Source organism: Bos indicus, chromosome 7 (genome assembly GCF_029378745.1).
Source record: "Bos indicus isolate NIAB-ARS_2022 breed Sahiwal x Tharparkar chromosome 7, NIAB-ARS_B.indTharparkar_mat_pri_1.0, whole genome shotgun sequence".
NCBI lineage: Eukaryota > Metazoa > Chordata > Mammalia > Artiodactyla > Bovidae > Bos > Bos indicus.
This window is the reverse complement of record NC_091766.1, coordinates 39059875-39085815: the sequence shown is the minus strand read 5'-3', so window position 1 is coordinate 39085815 and position 25941 is coordinate 39059875. Positions and strand designations below refer to the sequence as shown.

At 45.7% G+C, this 25941-nt stretch overlaps 1 protein-coding gene across 9 annotated transcripts; it reads left to right on the top strand.

The window, feature by feature from the left end:
• Positions 1–268: 268 nt before the first annotated feature.
• On the top strand, positions 269–25923 carry PHYKPL (5-phosphohydroxy-L-lysine phospho-lyase). Of its 9 annotated transcripts, XM_019964756.2 has the most exons (13): positions 543–672; positions 1492–1610; positions 2893–3052; positions 5748–5822; positions 6427–6514; positions 6592–6708; positions 8201–8283; positions 8536–8761; positions 22153–22307; positions 22708–22797; positions 24478–24608; positions 25174–25254; positions 25687–25923. In XM_019964756.2, exons 1-12 carry the CDS (start codon positions 614–616, stop codon positions 25221–25223), a joined length of 1353 nt encoding a protein of 450 aa, XP_019820315.2. In that variant the 5' UTR covers positions 543–613; the 3' UTR covers positions 25224–25254; positions 25687–25923. The 9 variants fall into 9 exon arrangements, 3 of the variants coding, with proteins under 3 accessions (XP_019820313.2, XP_019820314.2, XP_019820315.2); XR_011567628.1 differs by lacking the exons at positions 543–672; positions 25687–25923 and adding an exon at positions 321–414 and having other exon boundaries at positions 22708–24608; positions 25174–25215; XR_011567626.1 differs by lacking the exon at positions 25687–25923 and having other exon boundaries at positions 473–672; positions 22708–24608; positions 25174–25215.
• Positions 25924–25941: the final 18 nt, after the last annotated feature.

Genomic DNA, 25941 nt, shown 5'->3' with positions numbered 1-25941 from the left:
CTTCTGCCCTTTCTGCTGCTCCTTCACAGGACTGTGCAGTGGTGCTCTTTCCGCTGCTCATGGACTTCCCCTGCCTTGAGACCCGAACTATGCCGGGTGCCTGCCACACGTTCCCAGGGAAAGCTTACGGCGCATCCCATTTTACGCTCGGGGAGGGGGGGGCGCGGGGGGGAAGGCAACTCAGGGACTGAGCCTGAGGCTCCAGGTGAAGCCTCCCGAAGCTCAGAGCCCCGTCGGGTGCAGAAGCAGCGGCGGGATCACCAGGGTACACTTCCCGAGGAAGGAAACCACAGAGGTCGGGAGGGCGAGGTCAGTGATTTGGTGATTTGTCCGGAAACCAGACCTGGGGCAGCACTAGGCAAGGCGAGCACAAACCCGGCTTCCGCTCGGCACTGTCTATGGAACTTCTCTGGGGTGAGGAACCCACCAGACTCTAGCTAAATTAATTAAGGAACAAACTCCTAATAGACCACCTGGGGGCGGGGCCGCGGAGCAAACAGGAGCCCCGAGTCGCGCTTTGCGATGGGCGGGGCCCGCTGCTGGGGCGTGGCCTTGGGCGGAGCCCGGACGCTCAGCTCAGCCCAGCGTTTCCGAGCGACTGCCCGCGAGCGCTATGGCGGCTGATCAGCGTGGGAAGGCCGCGACTCTGGCCCTGAGGCGGCGGCTGCTCAGGTACAGAGACAGCGGCGTGGGGGCGGCGCGTACGACGTACGCACGTCCGGCGCGGAGCCTGCAGACCTCAGCTCCGCCGGGTCTCGTCCAGCTCCCGAGCCTACGGCCCCTGAGACCCTGCGGCATTCAGCCTGTGGCAGGCGGTCGCTTCCTGCGCCTCCCCCGCAGCGTCTTATCCACCCTCGCAGCTGCAGCCGGGCGTCTGGGAAGACCTCCCCCAGTGGTGGCCCACTCTCCGGACCTGGGGCCGGCCAGACAGTGACCCAGGAAGGGATTAAAAGTCCAGACGAAAGGTCGGGGTGGGGGGAAGTCGGCTCACAGGCAGCCTTAGAGAAAGTCGACCCTTGACCTGTGTCTGAGGGGCTCTTGGTGGGACGTGGAGCGTGAGGCAGCCTTGGGGTAAAGCTTGGGCCTGGCCCCCAGCAGGGCAGCAGGCTTGGCAAGCAAGGACCGTTAGGGCTGAGAGCCAGCCCTTTTCACACTCCCAGCAAAGAGACACTGCCCTAGGGAACCCGTGGGTCTGGAGCAGCCACCTTTTTCCAGGACCCAAGGGACTCTGGGCACATTCATTCAGATATGTTGAAGCCACATAGTCTTCAAATGACTTAAACAATTTAAGTTTTAGCAACTTCTTAACCCATCCTTCACCTTTCCAGCCACCTGTGGAGTGGGGGAACTGGAGTCAGGGACACAACACCTGGCACTTCAAGCTTTTGTCCTTTCCAAAAACTGGGAAGATGTTGGGGGAGGCCTGTGATGGGTGGATTTCTTCCTTCAGATCTTCAGACATGGCTGTCCATTTGTTGCCTGTCCCTACAGCAATTCCTGCAGACTCTTTTTTCCTGAGGATCCTATTAAGATTGTCCGGGGCCAAGGGCAGTACATGTATGATGAACAGGGGGCAGAATACATCGATTGCATCAACAATGTGGCTCACGGTCAGTATCATACTTCAGGATGGGGCAGGAGAGGATGCCAAGACAGAACCTAGTTCAGGGGTAATCTTCAGGTTGCAGAGAGGTGCAGGGAACTCAGGTTCAACTTAACCAGCATCCATGTGCAGAGGAGGCCCAGTCTTTTTATGAAAACTGTGGAAACATCCAAACACTAGCTGTGCTAAAATGCTTACCTGGTGGCCCAGATGGTAAAAAGTCTGTTTGCAGTGCAGGAGACCCGGGTTCAATCCCTGGGTCGGGAGGATCCCCTGAAAGAGGAAATAGCAACCTACTCCAGTATCCTTGCCTGGGAAATCCCATGGACGGAGGAGCCTGGTGGGCCACAGTCCACGGGGTCACAAAGATTCAGGCATGACTGAGTGACTTAACACCACTAAAGCTGTGCTAAACCAGCAGGAGTCAAACACGTAAGTCTAGCGGTTCAGTTCCACTTGGAACTGATGGTGAGCTCAGAGAACAGCAGTCAGCCTAGCCATGATCAGCAACCCAACAGGACCCTGGCCAGGCCCTGGCAGTCGCAGCAAGGCTTTAGCCCTGGTAACCATCTCAGGTCTTGGACGAGGAAACTTAAGTAGGAATTCAGTTAACCAGATGAGGCCACCAGAGCTGGTGGAAGGAAAGGGAGTCCAGTGACCCAGTAGGGAAATTGGAAGTTAGTAGAGCTGAAAGCAGGGGCTTTAGTTTCAGGCTTCCTGGGTTCATATCCCTGTCCTCCACTTACTCCCTCTGTGGTCTTGGGCAAGCTTCAGTCTCTGTTCAGATTGCTCATTTGCAGAATGGACATGATGATACTAGGTACACACCTCCAGATGTTTGGAGGAGTTAATTCATGTAACTTGCTTTGAGTGTGCCTGACACTTGGCCAGCTGCCAGTCATCTTCATTCTCTGGTTATAATCCTTGGCTGTTGGCAGTCATTACCTCCAGCCTCTCTAACTGGAGACACCCCAATGCCATCTTCATCCCCAAAATCCCACCCCCCCATCTTTGTCAAGAACAAGGCCTCAAGAAGCTTACTTAATAACATGGGTCTTCTAGATCAGGTTTCTGCCAGAAAACTTTGCCTTCTGCCAGAATCTCAGGGACTCCTTTCTAGGGCTTTCTTTCGAGACTGGCACCTCTGTCTTCAGACTCCGTTCTTTGCTCTGTACTTCTCCCATCATAACTGCATCTCCTCTAGTTGGGTTTACAGACTGGGGCTGGGGGAGGCCTGGAGGGATTGGCTGATTGGAGCCAGCCGTATGATAGAGGTGGCCCTCTTGCAGTTGGGCACTGCCACCCTCTCGTGGTCCAAGCAGCACACGAACAGAACCAGGTGCTCAACACCAACAGCCGATACCTGCATGACAACATTGTGGATTACGCGCAGAGGCTGTCAGAGACCCTGCCAGAGAAGCTCTGTGTGTTTTATTTCCTGAATTCTGGGTAAGTGCACTACGGTATGGCCAGCCCCCAGTAAAAGGATGAGGCAGCAGTTTGCTCACATGGGCAAAGCATAGTGTAACCGACTGAGTTTGGAGAGAGGCAGCCCTCAGTGTGCTGGGCACTCAGGCTTCCCAGCTGTAGGCCCTGCTGCTTCTCTGTCAGAACCAGTTTCCTGTTCTCTTTGTAAGGGGTGCCATTACCTCCCTTGTAGGATTGTTGTTGGGGCTTACCAAGGTAATATGTACCTTTGTCTGCTTTAAGACTATAGGGGCATGGTGCTGGGAGCTACAGTCAAAATCCCAGCTCCATAAGGAACAGAAACATCCCAAATTCTTTAAAGAAGTACAAAATAACAAAGAGGAGTCTTGGTCTAGAGGAAAAGTACAGAGAATAGTGAGGCATAGACGCCATGGGGGGGCAGGGCCTGGCCTCTTCTGAGAGGGTTGGGGAAGACTTCCCTGAAGAAGTGATGTTAGGCTAAGCACTGACTAGGGGCTAGCTGGATGAGGAGGAAAAAAGGTTGCTGCCAACTCCATTTGCAGTATTCTTGTCAAGATTGGTCATCACACAGAACAGCCTGTGCAAAGGCCTTGTGGCAGGACGAGTATTTGCACCCCAGCACAGTTGAACTGAAAGACAGCCCTTGAGGGAGGGCAGAGTGTGGGAGAAGACACCGGGGAGGGAGCCAGGGCCCATCACTCAGGGCTTCTTTAGTCAAGTAAGGTACTTGTTTATCCCAAGAGCATTTGGAAGCCATCAGAGGGCTTTAATCAGGTAAGTGATGTCACCAGCACTGGAGGAGACCAAGAATGGACACCATCAGGCACCAGTTTAGTGACTGGGTGACAGGAGATGCTACTCTGGGAGTAGCGGTTGCGGCCGAAATGGCAGGTGAAGGCATGTGCACAGGACCAACCCAGTGTGCCCTGGAGAGAAGAATACAGAGGATAAAGAGGCATAGGAGTGGGGAGACCTGGTCTCTGCTGCCCTTGTCCTCCCATGTCTCTCAGTAATACTGATAGTTACCACTCTCTGGAAATGCTTTCTGGTCTTGCTTCCAGAACATTTCATGCTTCTGGTTTTCTGCCAGCTTCTGGCCACTCCTCTGTCTCCTTTGCCAATTCCTCCCCTTCCATTCCTCAGGGCTGATCTTCTCTGAGCCCCTCTCCCTTCCTGATCTCATCCATTCCTGTGTATTATATATTGTCCACATGCTGCTGACTCCCACATTTGTATCTTAGACCCAGATGTTCCCGGTGTGTTTCTGCCTCTAGGTTCTAACCACCCACTTGACTCTGGAACGTGTGTAACATCACCTGTCCAACAGACACAAGAGTTGACCAACTTCGCTAACACCTGGCATGGGACCGTGGCATTGGCTCTCCCTGACATTCCCAGGCAGCTGCCCCAGACCTTCCCAAGAAGGCTGCTATCCCTCACCACCACCACCACCCCCTCCCCCCCCGTCTCCTGGCAAATGACAGAGGCATGTGCACCTCTGCTCAAGTTAGCAGTGTGCCCTCCTTCCAGTCCTGCATTAAGCCTGTCCCTTCTGTCTGCACGTTGTCTCCTAACTGCATTCTGTCTCTCTCCATCTACATGGCCACCACCTGCTCTCATCTTTGTGTCCTTCTTCTAGTTCTCACTGGCACCTGAATTGCTTTCTACTCCATTGGATACACAGAGAGGCTTCCTCCTCATATGGGAGCTGAATCATGTCCCTTCTCTGATTAAAACTTTACAGTGGCTTCATCTGGCACTAAGAAGAAAACCCAGGCTCCTTCTGCAGCCCTACCTGTCTTCCCCACGTCCTCTCTCAGGCTTCTCCTGGCCTTCTTTGTCGTCTTGTGGTTTTCTGAGCTCTTTTCCTTCACAAGGTCTTTGTGTGCTGCTCACTCTGCATAAGAACTTTAACCTCAAGACTCTACAGGTATGGCCTTAGTCAGCTCTGGCTGCCATAGCAAAACACTGCGGACAAGGTGGCTTAAAGAGAAATGCATTGTCTCATAGTTCTGGAAGTCATAATCCAAGATCCAGGTGCTGGCAGGTTTGGTTTCTTTGAGGCCTCTCTCCTTGATTGCAGGTGGCAACCTTCTCGCTGTCTTCACATGATTGGAAAAAAGCCATGTTTCCAATTATGCACAATCCTTGATGTCTCTCTGTGTGTCCAAATGTCTTCTTTTAAAGACACCAGTTATACTGGTTTAGGGCCACACAGATGGCCTCATATTAAGTTAATCGCCTCTTGAAAGGCCCTGTCTCCAAATACAATCACATTCTGAGATATTAGGAGTTAGGGCTTCAACACATGAATTTTGGGGGACATGATTCAAGCCCCTATCAAAGGTAGAGCCCCTTCTAGTTCTTGACGCCCTGTGTCCATTGTAGCACTTACCAAATGATCGTTCTGTCTTCGTTTTTGGGCTTCCATGACACATACTAGAACGTAAGTTCCAGGAGGGCCAGGGCCTGCCTGTTTTCTTAATATTTTTGCCCCCAGCTCCTAGCACATTGAAGGCATTTGATACATATTTATTGAATGAATAAGTGAATGACTAACGAATGGTGTCCTAAGAATCTTCTTGCTGCTAGAAGGGTTCCTCCATTCCCCTCCAGGTTTCTCTGTAGGAAGCAGTTATCCAGGAGGGAAAGCCCTGAACAGCTGCTCAAGAAGTATTCACCTTTTCTGTCATAGGTCAGAAGCCAACGACCTGGCCCTGAGGCTGGCACGCCAGTACACAGGACACTGGGATGTGGTGGTATTAGATCAGTAAGTGCCATTTCCAGAAGCACGGGCCTGCCGCTTATTGGGAATCAATGAGGCTCTGACTTTAGGTGCCTTGGGCAGGAAAGATGAGAGGCCTGGGCCCACAGAGGATCACGAGGACCTGGCCACAAAGACACCCCCATGCGGATACCCACTGTCTCTTTCCCTCGGCATCTCTTCCGTTATGGCAGCTTCTGGGAAGCAGAGAATGCTTTATAAGGTGGTGAGAATTGGTCCCACATTTTAGGTATTAAAACTGTAACTCCCAGTCTATTGAGTATCTGCTATGTGCAAGACCCAGGCACAGGGTTAGAGCATTATCACATTAAAATCACAACCACAAGAGAGAAAGAGCACCCTGCCCCAACTTTACAGCGGAGAGAACTGAACCCAAAGACTTTAACAGTTAGCCACCATTACATAGCTAATGAGTGGCCTTGTAGGAAGGCTTACTGACTCCAAGACCTGTGCTCATTCCTGGCCCCAGGACTTGGGGGCTGTGTCAGAAAGCTTGGTCTTGCCTGACTGTTTCCTGAGATGGATGGACAGTTGTCAAGGCCAGGCCAGGAAGTACAAGCCTAAGTCCCCTCTCCTTTCTCCTCCCCAGTGCTTATCACGGTCATCTGAGCTCCCTGATTGACATCAGCCCCTACAAGTTCCGGGACCTGGATGGGCAGAAGGAGTGGGTCCACGTGGTATGCGCTGCTCAAGTGGGCAACAGGTCGGTGCTTGCACCCCAGCCTGGATGACGTGGCACTGTCCCTCCCCACAGGCACCTCTCCCAGATACCTACCGGGGCCCCTACCGGGAAGACCACCCCAATCCAGCTGTGGCCTACGCCAGTGAGGTGAAACGTGTGGTCAGCAGCGCACAGGAGAAGGGCAGGAAGGTAACCACATCCATGCAGGACTGGTCCAGCAAGGTGCAAATGTTGCTTGCCCTGGACTGGATCTTGGGACCCTGAGAGAAATTGGAACCAGGGCCTGCCCTTTGGGAATCTAGGAGGGGGGTTAATTGTTCAATTGAGAGTTTAGGTAGAGATATATCCTGGACATTGCTGGAGTCCAGGGGTCCAGGCTAGACTGGTGTGAGTGTGAAGGTGGGCCTGTCGGGGGAGAAGCGGGTACTGACTAATTTTAGTAATAGAAGGTAAGGAGGCAGTAGCCACTCAAGGCAAGGTAAGAAGTAGACAAGGAAAGGCATCTTCAACAGCCCAGTGGCCTGTGCAGAAACCATGTGACTGCAGAGTCAGGCTGTGCAGGCAGAAGATAAACCTAGAGAGGCAGGCGGGACTGTAGGTCAGAGGACTGCAAGTGCCCTTCTAGCTGAGGGGCCAGAGGCTATGCGGGACCTTTACAGAGTTTTAAGAGAGAAGATAATGGGACCAGGGGATGCACTTGAATGGTGTCAGTCTGACATGGTGCCCTGCAAAGGCCCTGTTGGCCTGAGCAGTGGGGAAACGAGAGATTGTCTTACCCTGGAAGAGCAGCAGCCACAGCAACAGCAGAAGGGAGGCAGCTAGCAATTGGTGTGAAGGCTCTCTAGAAGACTTTGCTGAAAGAGTGGCAACTGAACACAGGATATACAGAAAAGACTAGCCAAAAACGTTGGCAGAATCAGAGCTGGGAAGCTTGGCTTAGGCATTTCAGATGCTCTGCACCTACTTGTATTAAATCAAGAAGATTTAGTAAGAGATTACTCTGAAGGTTAGCATGGGTGGGTAACCAGTTTCCCACCCCACTGGTCCTTTCTTTATCCCAGCAGTAGCCTCTGAAACAGCTCCAAGGCAGAGCAGAGTTTGGAAGTCATTGCCGTAAGCAAAAGGGTCAGTGATGGGTTTTAAATAGGCCAATGATGAGCTCAGTGTCTGGGTTGAGGCATTACCCTGGTGGCCAGTGAAGGATGGCCTGGAAGAGATGTCCAGTTAGAGAGCAGCTGCAGGAGGGCAAGGCGGAAACTAGCAGATCTGCCCAGGAGGGGAAAGGCGGGTACAAAGATGTTACAGGGATAAGAGTCAGAAGCTGTGCCAGCTGATGGGTGAAGGAGGAGGCTGGATCAAGGATGGGGCCAGATTTCTGTCCTAATTAGGAGGAATGGGATTCACCATATGGGGGGAGGGAAGGAAGAGGTTTATGGTGGAGAAGTCAGTGAATTTCATCTGGAACACACTAAGTACAGGGGGTCTTACTTCCAGGTGGTAAGCATTGATTTGAGGCCTGAAAAAACCACATCGCAAATATTCAGATAACGATGTGGAGCCCAAAGTGGGGGCACGGTGATAACAGTAACTCATGTTTGGAGCCAGCACTGAGCCAGCATCAGCAGGATGCACCAGCTTGCCACTCAGCCCCACCACAGTGCCACTCCCTTCTCCTCCACAGATTGCAGCGTTCTTTGCGGAATCTCTGCCCAGTGTGGGAGGGCAGATCATTCCCCCTGCTGGCTACTTCCCAGAAGTGGCAGGGTGAGTAGGTGGGAGAGGCTGCCTGAGGGTGGGGTCTGCCAGCCTTGCTTCCGAATTCCAACCTCAGCCTGGCCTATTTGCCAGAGTTGTCAAAGTCCCTGAAGAAATAGTGGCTCCCAAAAGGCCAGATACCTGCCTCAGGACCCCACCTTACTTTTGGCAACCCCAGGATTCAGAGTCCCAGGACATCTCAGCTCCTGGTTTGCTCCCTCTCACCACAGTCTCCCATCAGCTGTGTGTCCTCTGCCACAGGCACATCCGCAGGGCCGGAGGGGTCTTTGTTGCAGACGAGATTCAAGTGGGCTTTGGCCGAGTAGGCAAGCACTTCTGGGCCTTCCAGCTGCAGGGGGAAGACTTCGTCCCCGACATTGTCACCATGGGCAAGTCCATAGGCAATGGCCACCCTGTAGCCTGCGTGGCCACAACACAGGCTGTGGCAAGGGCATTTGAAGCCACCGGCGTCGAGTACTTCAACACGGTGAGTAAAACCTCCAGACCAGGAAGCACCATGGTAGCTTCTGTGCAAACAAACTCACTGCTACTCACTAATTTTTTGGTAAATATAATTATTTTTTCATCAATATTAATAGATATAACCCGTATAAACAAAACCTTTTCAGATTCCTCACAAATTTGGGGGAGTATAAAAGGTTCTAAGACCAAAAGTGAGAACCATTGCATTATCATTCTAGTTTTTTCAAATCTTTTTATTAACTTCTGACTTAGTACCACTTTTTCTTTTGATACTTTTTCTGTAAAATATGGTGAGGTGATTTGGTATTTGATTGTTCTACATGTCCTTAGGAAATTGTGGGTTCTCTAAATGTTGTTTGCCAGACTCTCTGAATATCTCTTGGGTCACACTTGTTAATTATGTTGTTTGAATCTTTTATATTCTTGCTGGATTTTTTTTTCTACTTAATCTTAATAATTAAGGATTATTTAAATACCACACTATGATGAAAAATGATCAACTTTTTCTCATAATACTATTAATTTTTACTTCAGATATTATGAAGCTATTAAGTGTGTGTGTGTGTATTTTTAGGAGGTGTCATGCCACTTGGCTTGAGGGATCTTGGTCCCTCTACCAAGCATTGAACCTGTGCCATTAGCAGTGAGAGCACAGAGCCCTAACCACTGGACTGCCAGGGAATTCCCAGTATATGTGTATTTTTGTTTTTGTGTGTTCATTGGGAATTGAATCTTTTTCTTGATTGAGTTATAATTGACATTTGTTTCAGGTGTACAACATAATGGTTCAGTACTTGTATGAAAGTAGTGAAAGTGTTAGTCACTGACGTCTAACTCTTTGCAACCCCATGGACTGTTGCCGTCCAGGCTCCTCTGTCCATGGAATTCTCCAGGCAAGAATACTGGAGTGGGTAGCCATTCCCTTCTCCAGGGCATCTTCCCAACCCAGGAATCAAACTGAGGTCTTCTGCATTGCAGACAGATTCTTAACCAGCTGAGCTACCAGGGAAGTCCATTGTACAGGCATTACCACTGTCTTAGTTTTCATTATTATACATTTTCAATCACCCCCCCAAAGCATCCCCATACCCATTAGCAGTCACTCCCCATTGCCTTCTCTCTGTAAGTCCTGGTAATCACTAACTTTCTTTCTGTCTCCGTAGATTTGCCTGTTCTTGACATTTCACATAAGTGGAGTCACACAATATGTGACTTTTTCTGTCTGACTTCTGTCAATAGCACAATATTTTCAAGGTCCATCCATTGTCATAGCATGAATCAGTTCTTCATTCCTTTTTTTGAATGAATAATGTTTCATTGTATGAGCATATCATGTTTCATTTATCTCTTCTTCAGTTAACATTTTAACTATTTCCCTTCCTTGGTTATTACGAGTAATACTGCAGATGACCATTCAGGATGTTTTGGTATGGACATACGTTTTCAACTCTTTGGAGCATATACCTATGAATGAAATTGCTGGGTCACATGGCACCTCTAAGTTTAACTTTCCAAGGAATGACAGACTTTTTCCAAGCAGCTATACCGCTTTACATGCAATTTATGAGGGTTCCAATTTTTCCGTATACTCTTCAGCATTTATTTTCTATCTTTTATCATAGCCATACTAGTGAGTGTGAAGTGGTATATTAATGTGATTTGCATTTGCCTGATGGCCAGTGGTGTTGAGAATCCTCTTATGTGCCTATTGGCCATACACACACACACACACACACATACACACTCCAATGTATATGACATATATATTCCAATATGTTGTTCTTGTTCAGTTGCTAAGTTGTGTCCAACTCTTTGTGACCCCAAGGGCTGCAGCATGCCAGTCTCTTCTGTCCTCTACTCTGTCCCAGAGTTTGCTCAAATTCATTTCCATTGAGTTGGTAATGCCGCCTAACCGCCTCATTCTCTACCACCCACTTTTCCTTTGGCCTACTATCTTTCCCAGCATCAGGTCTTTTCCAGTGAGTAGACTCTTCACATGAGGTGTCTAAAATATTGGAGCTTCAGTTTCAGCATCAGTCTTTCCAATGAGTATTCAGGGTTGATTTCCTTTAGAATTGACTGGTTTGATCTCCTTGCAGTCCAGAGGACTCTCAAGAGTCTTCTTCAGCACCACAATTCAGAAGCATCAGTTCCTTAGCACTCAGCCTTCTTTATGGTCCCAAGTCTCACAGCCATATATGACTACTGGAAAAACCATAGCTTTGCTACAGATCTTTGTCAGCCAAGTGATGTCTGTGGTTTTTAATATGCTGTCCAGGTTTGTCATAGCTGTCCTTCCAAGGAGCAAGTATCATTTCATTTCATGGCTGTGGTCACAGTCTGCAGTGATTTTGGAGCCCAAGAAAATAAATCTGTCACTGCTTCCACTTTTTCCCCTTCTATTGCCATGAAGTGATGGTACCACATGCCATGATCTTAGTTTTTTAAATGCTGAGTTTCAAGCCAGCTTTTTCACTCTCCTTTTTCACCCTTATCAAGAGGTTGTTTAGTTCCTCTTCACTTTCTCCAATTAGAGTGGTATCATCTTCATATCTGAGATTGTTGGTATTTCCCCTGGCAGTCTTGATTCCAGCTTGTGATTTATCCAACCCAGCATTTCTCTTGATATACTCTGCATATAAGTTAAATAAACGCAGTGACAATATACAGCCTTGATGTATTCCTTTCCTAATTTTGAACCAGTCTGTTGTTCCATGTCTGGCTTTAATTGTTTCTTCTTGACCTGTATACAGGTTTCTCAGGAGACAAGTAAAGTGCTCTGGTATCCTATTTCTTTAAGAATTTTCCAGTTTGCTGTGGTCTACACAGTCAAAGGTTTTAGAGTAGTCAATGAAACAAAAGTAGATGTTTTTCTGGAATTCCCTTGCTTTCTCTGTGATCCAACAAATATAGGCAGTTTGATCTCTGGTTCTTCTGTCTCTTTGAAACCCAGCTTGTACATCTGGAAGTTCTCGGTTCACATATTGCTGAAGCCTAGCCTAAAGGATTCTGAGCATAAGTTTGCTAGCATGTGAAATGAGCACAGTTGTTTAGTAATTTGAACATTCTTTTGCATTGCCTTTCTTTGGGATTAGAATGAAAAGTGACCTTTTCCAGTCCTGTGGCCACTGCTGAGTTTTCCAAATTTGCTGACGTATTGAATGCAGCACTTGAACAACTTTGTCTTTTAGCATTTGAAATAGCTCAGCTGGAGTTCTGTCACCTCCACTAGCTTTTCTCATAGTAATATTCCTAAGGCCCACTTGACTTCACACTCCAAAATGTCCAGCTCTAGGTGAGTGACCACACCATCATGATTATCTGGGCCATTAAGACCTTTTTTGTACAGTTCTTCTGTATATTCTTGCCACCTCTTCTTAATCTTGTCTGCTTCTGTTAGATCCTTACTGTTTCTGTCCTTTATCATGCCTGTCCTTGCGTGAATGTTCCCTTGATGTCTCCAGTTTTCTTGGAGAGATCTCTAGTCTTTCCCATTCTATTGTTGTCCTCTGCTTCTTTGCATTGTTCATTTAAGAAGGCCTTCTTATCTCTCCTTGCTATTCTCTGCAACTCTGCATTCAGTTGTGTGTATCTTTCCCTTTTTCCCTTGCCTTTCGCTTCTCTTTCCTCAGCTATGTGCAGAGCCTCCTCAGTCAACCACTTTGCCTTCTTCCATTTCTTTTTCTTGGAATGGTTTTGGTCACTGCCTCCTGTACAGTGTTACAAACCTCCATCCATAGTTCTTCAGGCACTCTGTCTACCAGATCTAATCTCTTGAACCTATTCATTACCTCTACTGTATAATCATAAGGGATTTTTTTTAGGTCATACCTGAATGGCCTAGTGGTTTTCCCTACATTCTTCAACTTAAACCTGAATTTTGCAATAAGGAGCTGATGATCTGAGCTACAGTTAGCTTCAGGTCTTGTTTTTGCTGACTGTATAGAGCTTCTCCATCTTTGGCTGCAAAGAACATAATCAGTCTGATTTCAGAGACTGAGTCATCTCTTGGGTTGTTCGAAAAGGGTGTTTCCTATGACCAGCATGTTCTTTTGACAAAACTCTGTTAGCCTTTGCCCAGCTTCATTTTGTACTCCAAGGCCAAACTTTCCTGTTATTCCAGGTATCTCTTGACTTCCTACTTTAGCATTCCAATCTCTTATGATGAAAAGTACATCTTTTTTTGGTGTTAGTGCTAGAAGCTGTTGTAGGTCAACTGGTCAACCTCTTTGGCATCAGTGGTTGGGCACAGACTTGGATTACTGTGATGTTGAATGATTTGCCTTGGAAACAAACCAGGATCATTCTCTTGTTTTTGAGATTACACTCAAGTACTGCATTTCAGACTCTTTGGTTGACTGTGAGGGCTACTCTGTTTCTTCTAAGGGATTCTTGCCCATAATAGTAGATATAATGGTCATCTGAATTAAATTTGCCCATTCTCATCCATTTTAGTTCACTGATTGCTGAGATGTCAACATTCATTCTTCCCATCTCCTGCTTGACCATGTCCAATTTACCTTGATTCATGGACCTAACATTCCAGGTTCCTATGCAATATCATTCTTTATAGCATCAGACTACTTTCACCACCAGAAACATCCACGACTGAGTGTCATTTCCACTTTGGCGCAGCTGCTTCACTCTTTCTGGAACTATTAGTAATTGCCGTCTGCTCTTCCCCAGTAGCATATTGGACACCTTCCAGCCTGGGGGCCTCATCTTCCAGTGTCATATCTTTTTGCCTTTTCATAGTGTTCATGAGGTTCTCATGGCAAGAATACTGGAGTGGATTGCCATTTTCTCTTCCAGTGGACCACGTTTTGTCAGAACTGTTCACTATGACCCATCTGTCTTGGGTGGCCTTACAAGGTGTGGGGCCATAGCTTTATTAAGTTACACAAGCCCCTTTGCCATGACAAGGATGTGATTCATGAAGGAGATTCCAATATATATGACATATATATATATTTGAAATAATATATCCTTTGCACATTTTTTAATTGGGTTACTTGTCTTTTTTTTTTTTTTTTTTGCTGAGTTTTGAGTTCTTTATGTATCCTAAATACTAGATTCTTATCAAACATAAAATTTTTCTCCCTTTGAGTTGTCTTCTTTTGAAGCACAAAAGTTTTTAATTTTGATGAAGTCCAGTTTATTTTTTCTCTGGTTGCTTGTACTTTGGAGTCATAGCTAACAAACCATTACCTAATCAAAGATCAGGAGGATTTACACCTGTATTTTCCTCTAAGAATTCTCTAGTTTTAGTTCTTATATTTAGGTCTTAGATCCACTTTTAGCTAATTTTCAGATGGTATAAGCTGGAGTTACTCGACTTGGCATCCAGTTCTCCCAATACCTTTTTGCTGAAAAGACTATTCTTTGTTATATCTTACCCCATTAAGTGGTCTTAGCACCCTTGTCAGGAATCAATCAATCATAAATATATGGATTTAATGGTTTCTTTATAAACTTTCAGTTCTGTTCTATTGATCTGTATATCTACCCTCTTGCCAGTTGCACACAGTCTAGACTACTATACTTTGTAGTATGTTTTAAAATCAAGAACTGTCAGTCCTCCAGTCTTTGTTCTTCTTTTTGAAGATTGTTTTGTCTGTTCTGGGTCCCTTGCATTTCATTGTGAATTTTCAGAATCAGCCTGTCAGTTTCCATCAAAAAAGCAGCTTGGAGTTTGATAAGCGATTGCATTGAAGCTGTAGATCAATTTGGAGAGTATTGCCATCTTAGCAGTATTAACGGAGAAGGCAATGGCACCCCACTCCAGTACTCTTGCCTGGGAAATCCCACGGACGGAGGAGCCTGGTAGGCTACAGTCCATGGGGTCGCTAAGAGTCAGACACGACTGAGCGACTTCACTTTCACTTTTCACTTTCATGCATTGGAGAAGGAAATGGCCACCCACTCCAGTGTTCTTGCCTGGAGAATCCCAGGGACGGGGGAGCCTGGTGGGCTGCCGTCTATGGGGTCGCACAGAGTCGGACACGACTGATGTGACTTAGCAGCAGCAGCAGCAGTATTAAGTCTTCTAATCTGTAAACATATCTGTCCAATTATGTAGGTCTTTGATTTTTTTCAATGATGTTCATAATTTTCTTCATAAAATGATGAAAAAAAAATTTTGGCTGCATTACACAGCATGCAGGATCTTAGTTCCCTGACCTGATATCAAACCTGCACCCCCTGTAGTGGAAGCATGGCGTCTTAACCACTGGATTGCAGGGAACTCCCTGTAAAAGTCTTGAACTACTTTTATTAAATTTACTCCTAAGTATTATATTGGAGAAGGCAATGGCACCCCACTCCAGTACTCTTGCCTGGAAAATCCCATGGATGGATGAACCTGGTAGGCTGCAGTCCATGAGGTCGCTAAGAGTCGGACACAACTGAGCGACTTCACTTTCACTTTTCACTTTCATGCATTGGAGGAGAAAATGGCAACCCACTCCAGTGTTCTTGCCTGGAGAATCCCAGGGACAGGAGAGCCTGGTGGGCTGCCGTCTATGGGGTCACACAGAGTCGGACACGACTGAAGCGACTTAGCAGTAGCAGCAGCAAGTATTATATTATTTTTCATGGCTTAATAAATGGAATTGTTTTCTTCATCTTACTTTAAGATTCTTCATTTTTATGGTATATAGAAATATAGATGATTTTTGGATATCAATCTTGTATCATGCAACCTTACTGAATGCATTTATTAGCTCTAATAGTTTTTTATAGATTCTTTAGAATTTTCTGTGTACAAAGTCATGTTATCTGTGAATAGAAATAGTTTACTTGTACCTTTCCATTCTGAATGCCTTTAATTTCTTTTTCTTGCCTAACCGCCCTAGACTCTCCAGTATAATGTTGACTAGAAATAGCAAGGGTAGACGTCTTGTCTTGTTCCTAATCTTAGGGAAATACGTTCAGTCTTTCACCATTGGGTATAATAGCAGCTGTGAGTTTTTCCTAGAAGCATTTTATCAGGTTGAAGAAGAATTTTTTTCCTAATTTGTTGAGAGCTTTATAATGAAAGGCTGTTTGTTTGTTTGTTGTGCTCCATTGGGTCTTGGTTGTGACCCACAGGCTTTTCTAGGGCCATGCTTCTCCCTAGCTGCAGAGTGCAGGCTGCAGAGCATACAGGCTTAGTAGTTGGGACACGCACGCTTAGTTGCCCCGCTGCATGTGAGACCTTAGTTCCCCAACCAGGAACCAAACCCATGCCCCATTGTGGAGGGCAAATTCTTAACCCCTGCACCACCAGGGAAATCTGGAAAAGCTGTTGGGTTTCGTCAAATTCTCTTTCTTCATTCATTGTAATGATCGTGTGATTTTTTTTGTCCTTCATCCTGTTAATATGGTTAATATTTACATTCCTGAGATTAAGCCCACATGAACATGGTGTATAATCCTTTTTATATGTTGCCAGATTCAGTTTGTTCTTATATTTTTGGAGGATTTTATATCTAGTTCTTAAGAGATATTGATCTATAGCTTTCTTGATATCTTTGTCTGGTTTTGGTATCAGAGTAACACTGGTTTCAAAAAATGAGGCAGGAAGTGGTCATGCCTCTTCTGTCTTCTGGAAGACTTTCTGAAAGATTGGTGGTAATTCTTTAAACATTTTGGTAGAATTCACCAGTTGCTTTGTGGGTTTTTTTTTAATTACTGATTAGTTGCTTTTACTCACTTTAGGTCTGTTCAGATTTTCCATCTCTTCTCAAAGCAGTGTTAATACTCTTTATCTTTCTGGGAATTTATCTATTTCATCGAAGTTATCTAGCTTGTTGACAAATGTTCATATTATTCCCTATATTCCTTTTTACTTGTATAAGATTGGCAGTGATATATCCTCTTTCATTCCTGATCTTCATAATTTGACTCATTTTTATCTTGGTCAGTCTAACTGATCTCTGTCAATTTTGTTGATTTTCTCAAGGAATCAGTTTTTGGTTTTTTGGGGTTTTTTTTTTCTGTTGTTTTTCTGTATTTCTGTTTATTTCCACTATATAGCTTTATGATTTTCTTTCTTTTTGCTTTGGGTTTAGTTTGCTCTTCTCTTTTATATTTTCTTAAAGTGAAAGTATTCATTTGAGTTTTTTTAACAAAAGTATTTACAGATACCAAGTTTTCTGTAAGCAGTACTTTTATTGAATCCCTTGAGTTTAGGTATGTTGTGTTTTCCTTTATCTCTAAATATGTCCTAATCTTCTTTATGACTCCTTTGACCCATTGTTTCAGTTAATTTCTACATATTTTTTAGTTTTTCATTGTTCTTTCTTTGTTTCTAGTTTTATTCTGCTGTGGTGAGAAAAGATACATTCTAGGATTTCAGACTTTTAAAATATATCAACACTTGTTTTATGGCCTAATATATATAGTCTGTCGTGGAGAATGTTCCATGTGCACTTGAGAAGAGTATTTATGCTGCTTTTTTGAAGTGGAGTGTTCTGTATATATCCGTTAAATCTAATTGGCTTATAGTGTTGTTCAGGCTTATTTCCTGGTTCATCTTCTGTCTAGTTTATTATTGAAAATGAGAGACTGAACTCCCAACTATTTTTGTTGAGTTCTTTATTTCTCCTTTCAGTTCAGTTTTTATATATTTGGGGGCTCTATTGTTAAGTACATAACTCTTTTATCATTATAAAATGTTTTCTATATTGCTAATAGCATTTTTAACCTTGCAAGTCTTTTATGTCGGATATTACAATAGCCACCCCCACTCTTGGTTTCTGTTTGCATGGCATACATTCACTCTCTCACTTTCAACCTACTTGTGGATTTGAGTTACTGTCTGATGTCCTTTCACTGAAGAAATACTGTTAGTATTTCATGTAAAGTAGATCTGCTGCTGACAAATTTTTTCAGTTTTTTGCTTATCTAGAATTATCTTAGTTTCTCCTTTATCTTTTTTGAAATTTTTTTCCCACACCATGTGGCTTGCGGGATGTAGACTGTTACTTTCCCTACAGGGATTGAACTCAGGCCCTTGGCAGTGAGAACGTGGACTCCTAACCATGGGACCGCCAGGGAATTCCCATCTCCTTTACATTTGATGGATACTTTTACTTTATATAAAATTCTGGACTGACAGTATTTTTCTTTCATCACTTTGAATAGGTCATCCCACTGACTTCTGAGTTTTAGGGTTTCCAAAGGGCTTCCCTGGTAGCTCGGTGGTAAAGAATCTGCTTGCCAATGCAGGAGACGCAAGTTTGATCCCTGGGTTGAGATCCTCTGGAGAAGGAAATGGCAAGCCACTCCAGTATTCTTGCCTGAGAAATCCCATGGACAGAGGAACCTGATGGGCTACAGTCCATGGAGTCACAAAAGAGTCGGACATGACTTTGCGACTAAAAAACAATGGTGAGGAATCAGCTATTAATCTTGCTGAGGATCTCTTGTACGAAATGAGTTGCTTCTCGATAATTTCAATATTCTTTTTTCTTTTTTGAGGTGTAATTAACATAGAACATCATATTAGTTTCAGGTGTACCATATGATTCAACATTTGTGTATGTTGCAAGATGATAACCACAGTAAGTCTACTTGACATCCCTCACCAAAAAAGTTAGTGTTTTTGCCTTGTAATGAGAACTTTTAAGGTCTGTTCTCTTAGCAGCTTTCAAGTATACAGTACAGTATTACTTATTTATCTGCCTGTTTGCTTATTTTGGCCACACCAGGGGCATGTGTGATCTTAGTTCCCCAACCAGGGATCAAACCTGTGCCCCTTGCAGTGAAAGTGCAGAGTCTTAACCACTAGACTGCCAGGAAGGTCCCCAGTATTGTTAACTATAGTCACCATGCCGTACATTACATCCCCGTGATTTATGTGTTTTATAACCCATTTCACCCACCCTCTTTGCTTTTGTCTTTCAGTAGTTTGGTTATGTTGTGTCTAGGTATGGAATATTCTACCTGGAGTTCATTGAGTTCCTTGGATGTTTAAATAGTTGTTGGGGTTCAGTTTTTGGGGGGGTATTTAGTCAAATTTAGTAAGTTTTTTACCATTGTTTCTTCAAATATTCTTTTTGCTCCTTTCTCTCTCTCCTCTCCTTCTGGGATTCTCCTTTGCGTATATTGGAATGTTTGTGTCCCACGGGTCTCTGAGGCTCTGTTCATTTTCTTGTCATTCTTTTTTCTTTCTGATTTTCAAACCTGACATATCTTCAAGTTTACTGATTCTTTCATCTGCCTGATCACATCTGCTGTTGACCTCTTAGTGAGTTTTTCATTTCAGTTACTATGCTTTTCTATTGACTTTTTTATAAATTCAGTTTATTGATATTCCAAATTTGGCAGGACACTATATTCGTGCTTAGCGTTTTAGTTCTTTAGATACGATTTCCTCTAGTGTTTAAGCATATTTATAACATCTGATTTAAAGTCTTTGTCTAAAAAAGAAAAAGTCTTTGTCTAATGAGGCCATCATTGAGCTTCCTCTAGAACAGTTTCTATTGATTCTACCTGCCCCACCACTACCACTGCCCCATATATGGACCATGCTTTCATGATTCACAATTTTCTGTTGAAAATTAGATATTTAAAATAATGTAATATAGAAACCTGGAGAAGGCAATGGCACCCCACTCCAGTACTCTTGCCTGGAAAATCCCATGGATGGAGGAGCCTGGTAGGCTGCAGACCATGGGGTCGTGAAGAGTCGGACACAACTGAGCGACTTCACTTTCACTTTTCACTTTCATGCATTGGAGAAGGAAATGGCACCCCACTCCAGTGTTCTTGCCTGGAGAATCCCAGGGACAGGGGAGCCTGGTGGGCTACCGTCTATGGGGTTGCACAGAGTCGGACAAGACTGAAGCTACTTAGCAGCAGCAATGTAGAAATCATTTTTCCTCCTCATGGTTTGTTGTTGTTTGTATATTGCCTTTTCTAAACTAGTTCTGTAAAGTCTGTGTTGTCATGCGTGACCACTGTAGTCTCTGCTTGGTTAGATTTGTGATCATCTAATGACTAGATAGACATCTCCTTACATTGCTGAAACCAAGAGTTGTGTCAGTCTTTGACAAGGGGCCCTATGTGTGTGTTGGCACATGCCTTCAGCACTCAGCCAAGCAGTTGACAACTCTGCCTTAGCCTTTATTTCCTTCTTCTGTGAACCCTCAAGTTAGCTGGTGGTGAGAGCTTAGAGCTTTCCCAGGCTTCCTGAACATGCACATAGCATGGGATGTGAACGTATCCCTACACATCTGCATGGCTTTCTAAATGCCCAGGGAAAAGCCCAGGGTTTTTTTCATTTTCCTTCTATTGTTCCCCTGTGGTGATCTTGGGAAAAAGACCTATCTGTTATGCTAGTTCAGCATGTTGACCAGGCCACAATTCTAAACCAAAGATGCTGTGGGTAGGGACTTCGCTGGCAGTCTGGTGCTTAAGACTTCACCTTCCAATGCATGGGCTTGATCTCTGGTCAGGGAGCTAAGATTCCACATGCTCCTAGGCCAGAAAACCAAAACATAAAACAGAAGCAATACTGTAAAAAATTCAATAGAGATTTTAAAATTGTCCACATCAAAAAAAAAAAAAAAACAATGATACTATGAGTAGAACATCCCACCTTGTAATGAGTTCACAGTTGGTAATAATATACAATTAGTAACCTCAATTCATCCCCTGTGTCCATTCCACATATAATTTGTTGTGACATTATCAGAAAGCTGCCTCATAGCAGAATCACCTAGGAAGGTTTTTATGATCTCAGGTATGAGATTGATGGTCTACAGCATACCACTACATAACCATTAGAATAGCTGCAATTAAAATGCCACAATTCCAAATGTTTTTGAGGATGTGGAGTTCCTGGGATTTCATAGCCTCATGGTACAAGTGTAATATGGTACACAACCACTTGGGAAAAGTTTCACATTTTTTATAAAGTTAAATGTACATTTATCAAGCAGTCTAGCAGTTCCATTCCTAGGTATTTACCTAAGAGAAATGAAACCATATGTTAACAAAAAGACTTTATTATAAATTGATAACAGTTTTATTCATAAATAGACAGAAATCAAAATAAGCTGAGTCTATCAATAGGAATTTGGATAAACAAATTGTAGTATGTCTATACAACGGAATACTATACAGCCATAAAATGAACCATCTACCAATACACATATTATGGATAAGTTTGTAAAAACACTGAGCAAAAGCTAAGCACAAAAGTGTTCATATTTTGTGATTCTATTCATATAACATTCCAGAAAAGGCAAAGCTGTGGTGAGAAAGCAGGCCAGTGGTTACCTGGGCCGTAGTGGAGGGGGGCATAAGGAAGTTTGGGGAATGGTGGAAATGTTTTATATCTTCATGCTAGTGGATTTTCTACAAGTATATACATTTGTCATATGAGTCGGACACAACTGAGCAACTAAGCATAGATTTGTCAAGTCACACTGAACTATATACACTTAAAATATATGCAGTTTATTGTATGTGTGTGCTAAGTTGCTTCAGTCATGTCCGACTCTTTGCAACCCTATGGACTTTAGCCCACCAGGCCCTTCTGTTCATGGAATTCTCAGGCAAGAATACTGGAGTGCATTGCCGGGCCCTCCTCCGGGGGATCTCCCTAACTCAGGGATCTTATGTCTCCTGCATTGGCAGGTGGGTCCTTTACCACTAGCACCACCTGGGTATGTATACTATACCTCAGTAAAGGTTCTAAGATACACTTAAAAAAAAAAAAAAAAAGATGGTCTGTAGGAGGTCCCCTAGCCAGATAGGCTAGGTTTGTTTTAAGTCAGACATAACATATTTTTATGTGAAGTCCCTTCTTTTAAGACATTAATACCTAATTCAAAACCTTTAATTATGCCACACAAGCCAAACAAAATGAATCCTCAGGCTCCATTTGGCTCACAGGCAGCCAGCTTGTGGTCTGCGCCCTAAAATCTACCTTGAGCTCAGCCAGTAAAGCTGTGAGCTAAAACTATACAGAGTGACTTTTCCTGGGTGTGGCTCTGGCATGTTGCTCTTGACTCTCCTTGAAAGAGGTGATGGTTGGTACAATGAAGTGGGTCTGGGTCCAGTCCACAAGATGGGATCCAGAAGCCTTTTGACAAAAACCAGCTCTTTGGGAATGCCCAGAACACCCTCTCTTCTGATTTTTGCATCTTCCTGGGGATCCTTCTGCATCCCTGGCTTTCTTACTGGATCCCTGCTAATGCATCTCCATTAGTACCTGGAAAGGCGGGGACGATCCATGGGAGCCTCAAGAGAACCCCATCTGCTGCGCAGAACACTTGAGTCATTGGTTCATGCCTATCCTCACCTGCCTTTGGAATGTGTGTGGCAGTTCTGCTGCCCCTCACGCTCCCTGGGGCATGGCCCACTCTGCTGGGCACCTGAACTGCCCTTTGTCCCCTGGCTCAGTTTGGGGGCAGCCCAGTGTCCTGTGCTGTGGGGCTGGCCGTCCTGGATGTCTTGGAGAAGGAGCAGCTGCAGGCTCACGCAGCCTGTGTGGGCAGCTTCCTGATGGAGCTCCTTGGACAGCAGAAAGCCAAACATCCCATTCTTGGGGACATCAGGTGAGGCTAAAGACAGTAGTCATTATCTGCCAGGGGCCTGGTATGGTTCCTTCATTCACCTTGTCACTCCCACCTGGCATGGTGGCAACTTATCTCCACAGAGGAGGAACTGAAGCACCTATAGGTGCTGTTGCCCAAGATGGCACCTGGCGGGAGGTGGGGTGGTGAAGCCAGAATCAGACTTTACTCTGTCTACACTGAGGGTTCCTCCCTATCACATTTAGTTCCTGGAACTGACCACCCTCTGAGGGTTCCTACAACTCTCAGCCTCCCTGGGAGGTAGAAGTGTGAGCCCTGGTCAGCTTTCTGACAGGGGACTGGCTGACACCCAAGCAGAGGGTGAAAGCAAGGACCTCGATCCCTCAAGCCTTGTCTCCTGCAATGTCACCTTCTGCTCCAGGGGTGTTGGGCTATTCATTGGTGTGGATCTGATCAAAGATGAGGCCACAAGAATGCCAGCAACCGAAGAGGCTGACTACGTGGTGTCCAGGTATTTTTTTCTTGAAACAAGTTGCATTTGTAGTGTCTACTGCTCTGACTGGGAAAGAGCTCCCCGCTTGCCTCTCCTTTTTGACCCACGCCCCCAGACATGCTGGGCCCACAGAGTGCAGGTCATTCCCAGCCTGAGCAGCCACTTCAAACAAGACAATACCAAAGCTGCTGGAGCTCTCAGACACAGGCAACCACAAGCCTGCATTTCACAGCCCCAGGCTGCCTGAGAAGCAGCTTCTCCAGAGCCACAGCTGGGACTGTGGCAGAAGCAGACTCCCTGTTCCTAGAGGTTTTCAGATAGACTCCTGCTCCTCATCTGGGGAGGGGTCTGAGGACTCGGCATCTCAAGACTCAGCCCTCACCCCAGCCCTGGCTTGCATGTCCACTTGAGCCCCAGGACCCTTCCCCTTCTTGTTTAGATATTCCCTTTTTTTCTTCCATTCTTCACTCCTACCCACTTCCCCCACCTTGGAAAACCCATCTAGTGTTTGATGTGTATTCTTACTCAAGTTGTAAAATGTGCATCCTTGTTTTGAATCACACAAACTGTATTGATGTAAAAACCTCTCCACATGGTTTTGGATGTTGACCCCTCCTGCATGGCCGCCCAGCCCCTGCCTCCTTTCTGCTGAAGCACATCCACCAGCTTGCCCACCAGTTCTCGCAGGGAGCCTCAGGACTCAGGAATTGAGAATGATCTCTGGGAAAGAGGGAGCCAGCTCTTCAGCCAAGCCTGACTGCCTCCATCTTGCAACCACCCCTCTCTGCACCACCCCCCCAGCCCCGTGTAGTTTCTTCAGTTGAGTGAAACAACCCTGCTAGGAGCCAGAGCTGGATTTGAAGTCAGAACCTGGGCTTTCTAGCATGGCTGTTGTCAGTGCCAGGAAGACCGGGATGGGATAAGGGAGCTAGAGGCAGGCTGAGGACACTGTTCCTGACAAGACTTACATAAAAGTAGTAAATTTAAAAAATGAGAGCAGGGGGTCAGAGAATGTAAATACAGTCACATCAGACCCCTTCTCTGAGAGGCCAAAATACCTTCCTGGGTTAAAAGTATAAATGTGGACTATTAAAAGTTATTACTAGGTACCAATGATAATGCTGAAGAGAGTAAAGTCATCTTCCAAAAAGAACTGGAAATGAAAACTGGATAGTCCAGTCTGGAGTTACAAGATAATGTGGGGGCAGGGTAGAGAAGGGGGTGGCAGGTTACTGAAGCTAGGCTACATGAATTCACTGCACTGTTCTATTTGTGAATGCTGGACCCTTCCTATAAGAAAAAGTAAACCACGCATGACATAAACCATACATTGAAATGGAAAATGCAGGGAACCTTGACATCCACATTGTAGCCCTGTGGCCATTCTGTTTGGCTTACGCTGGGCCTCTAGGGATGGATGGAGCAAGACCCCTGCTCTGGGGGCGGGGAGGGGTGGCAGCAGCCTCAGGGCCAGGGCACCTCACATGGGGTGCTATGCTTGTCTTTGATGCTGGGCCATAAAGTTGGGCAGGAATCTGGGTAGGGGCTGGCCAGTGCTGTTATTTTGGTGGGAAGTGGCTTATGGTGGGTTCTGAGAGCAGTATGGCTGCCAATACCAGGCTGAGAAAAGTCTGGAAGATCTGTATGAAGTGCCCTTGGCCAGTGGACAGCAGGCCCTGCTGTGTCCTACCTTCACAGGCTTAAGGAGAACTACATTTTGTTGAGCACCGACGGGCCTGGGAGAAATGTCCTGAAGTTTAAGCCCCCGATGTGTTTCAGCTTGGACAACGCACGACACGTGGTAGCAAAGCTAGACGCCATCCTGACAGGTGAGCCTGGAGCCACAGCCTCCCAGTATGCCCAGGGACAGGGGTCTGACAGCTGAGCCAGGCGTCCTCTGAGCAGTGCAAGGAGTGGGGAGCTGAAGTTGAAGTGGAGGCCTGTTCCTGCCTGTGCCCCCAAAACTCAGAGCCCTGAGCAGGCACCAGTGTAGCATGCAGGACAAGGGAAAGCAGGGCTGGGCCTGTCAGAACTACAGTGGGAGATTTCCATTATATCTTATAGCTTCTTATACCCTCATAGCTTCCCTGAGACAGGTGGCAGCAGCTTTGTTTTTCAGTTGCTAAGTGGCTAAAATGAGATACGCATTCAGGACAGATTCAACGCAAAATCCCTTTCCACACTGCTTATCATTTAGGAAAGTCAGGGTCTCCCCTGTAGACTCCCCTACAGCCCAGCGACAACCACCCCACCACCCCTGACCAGATTACTTTCTACTGTACTGCCCCCAGGTCTCCCTAGTAGACACATCTGGAGGTGGAACAGGACCTGCTGGGAGAAGGGAATGTATTTTTGAAGGTGGACCATTTTGAGTGGTCCTGTGGTATTTTTCAGACATGGAAGCGAAAGTGAGAAGTTGTGAGACCCTGAGGCTCCACTCCTGAGGCAGCCCTGCTGAGAGGTGTCTTTCTCTAGGTAAGTGGCCTTGCTTCTTGTTCCCAGAAGACCCAGAATTGGCTTCCTTACCATCCATCGGCAGCTCGTATGTTTATTCCAAGTGGTAGACCTTTCCCACAGGTTAATTTCAACACTGGGAGGCTCTGGGTGCCTTGAGCTCCACATCCCTCACCCCTGAAAATCTTGAGTCCTTAAGTTTGCATTTGATAGCTATTTCCTTCCCCAGCCAGTTCCTCTATAAAATACAGAACTTTTGCGAGGCTTTATCCACCCTGGCCCCAGACAAGTGCTGCATCTTAAAACCAGCTATCTTAGGTCTCAGGTCACTAGACTTGGCACTCCAGCCAAGCCAGCAAATACCACTGCCAGATGGGGCTGTTACATGACAACCAGGAGGGACACTGTTGCCCAGATCCAGCTGGTCCTTTGTGTATCCCCTCTTGTCTTTAGGTTTCACAACTTCGCTGGGATAGAATCCCATTTTCAATGGCAAGTCAAGACAGGTGTTCCAGGGTACTCCAGACTCCAACTGGCCTGGGCCAGCGTCCCCATTGAAGGTGTAATCCTCACTGTACTGTCTTCACCTCCTTGAACAACTGCCTCCAACCTCTGCCACTCCACTTTCTTTAAAGCTGCGCCAAGTCCTAAGCAGGGCCAAGTCATTAAAGGAAACTAACCAAAGATGAAGACAGTGTGTGGTTATGC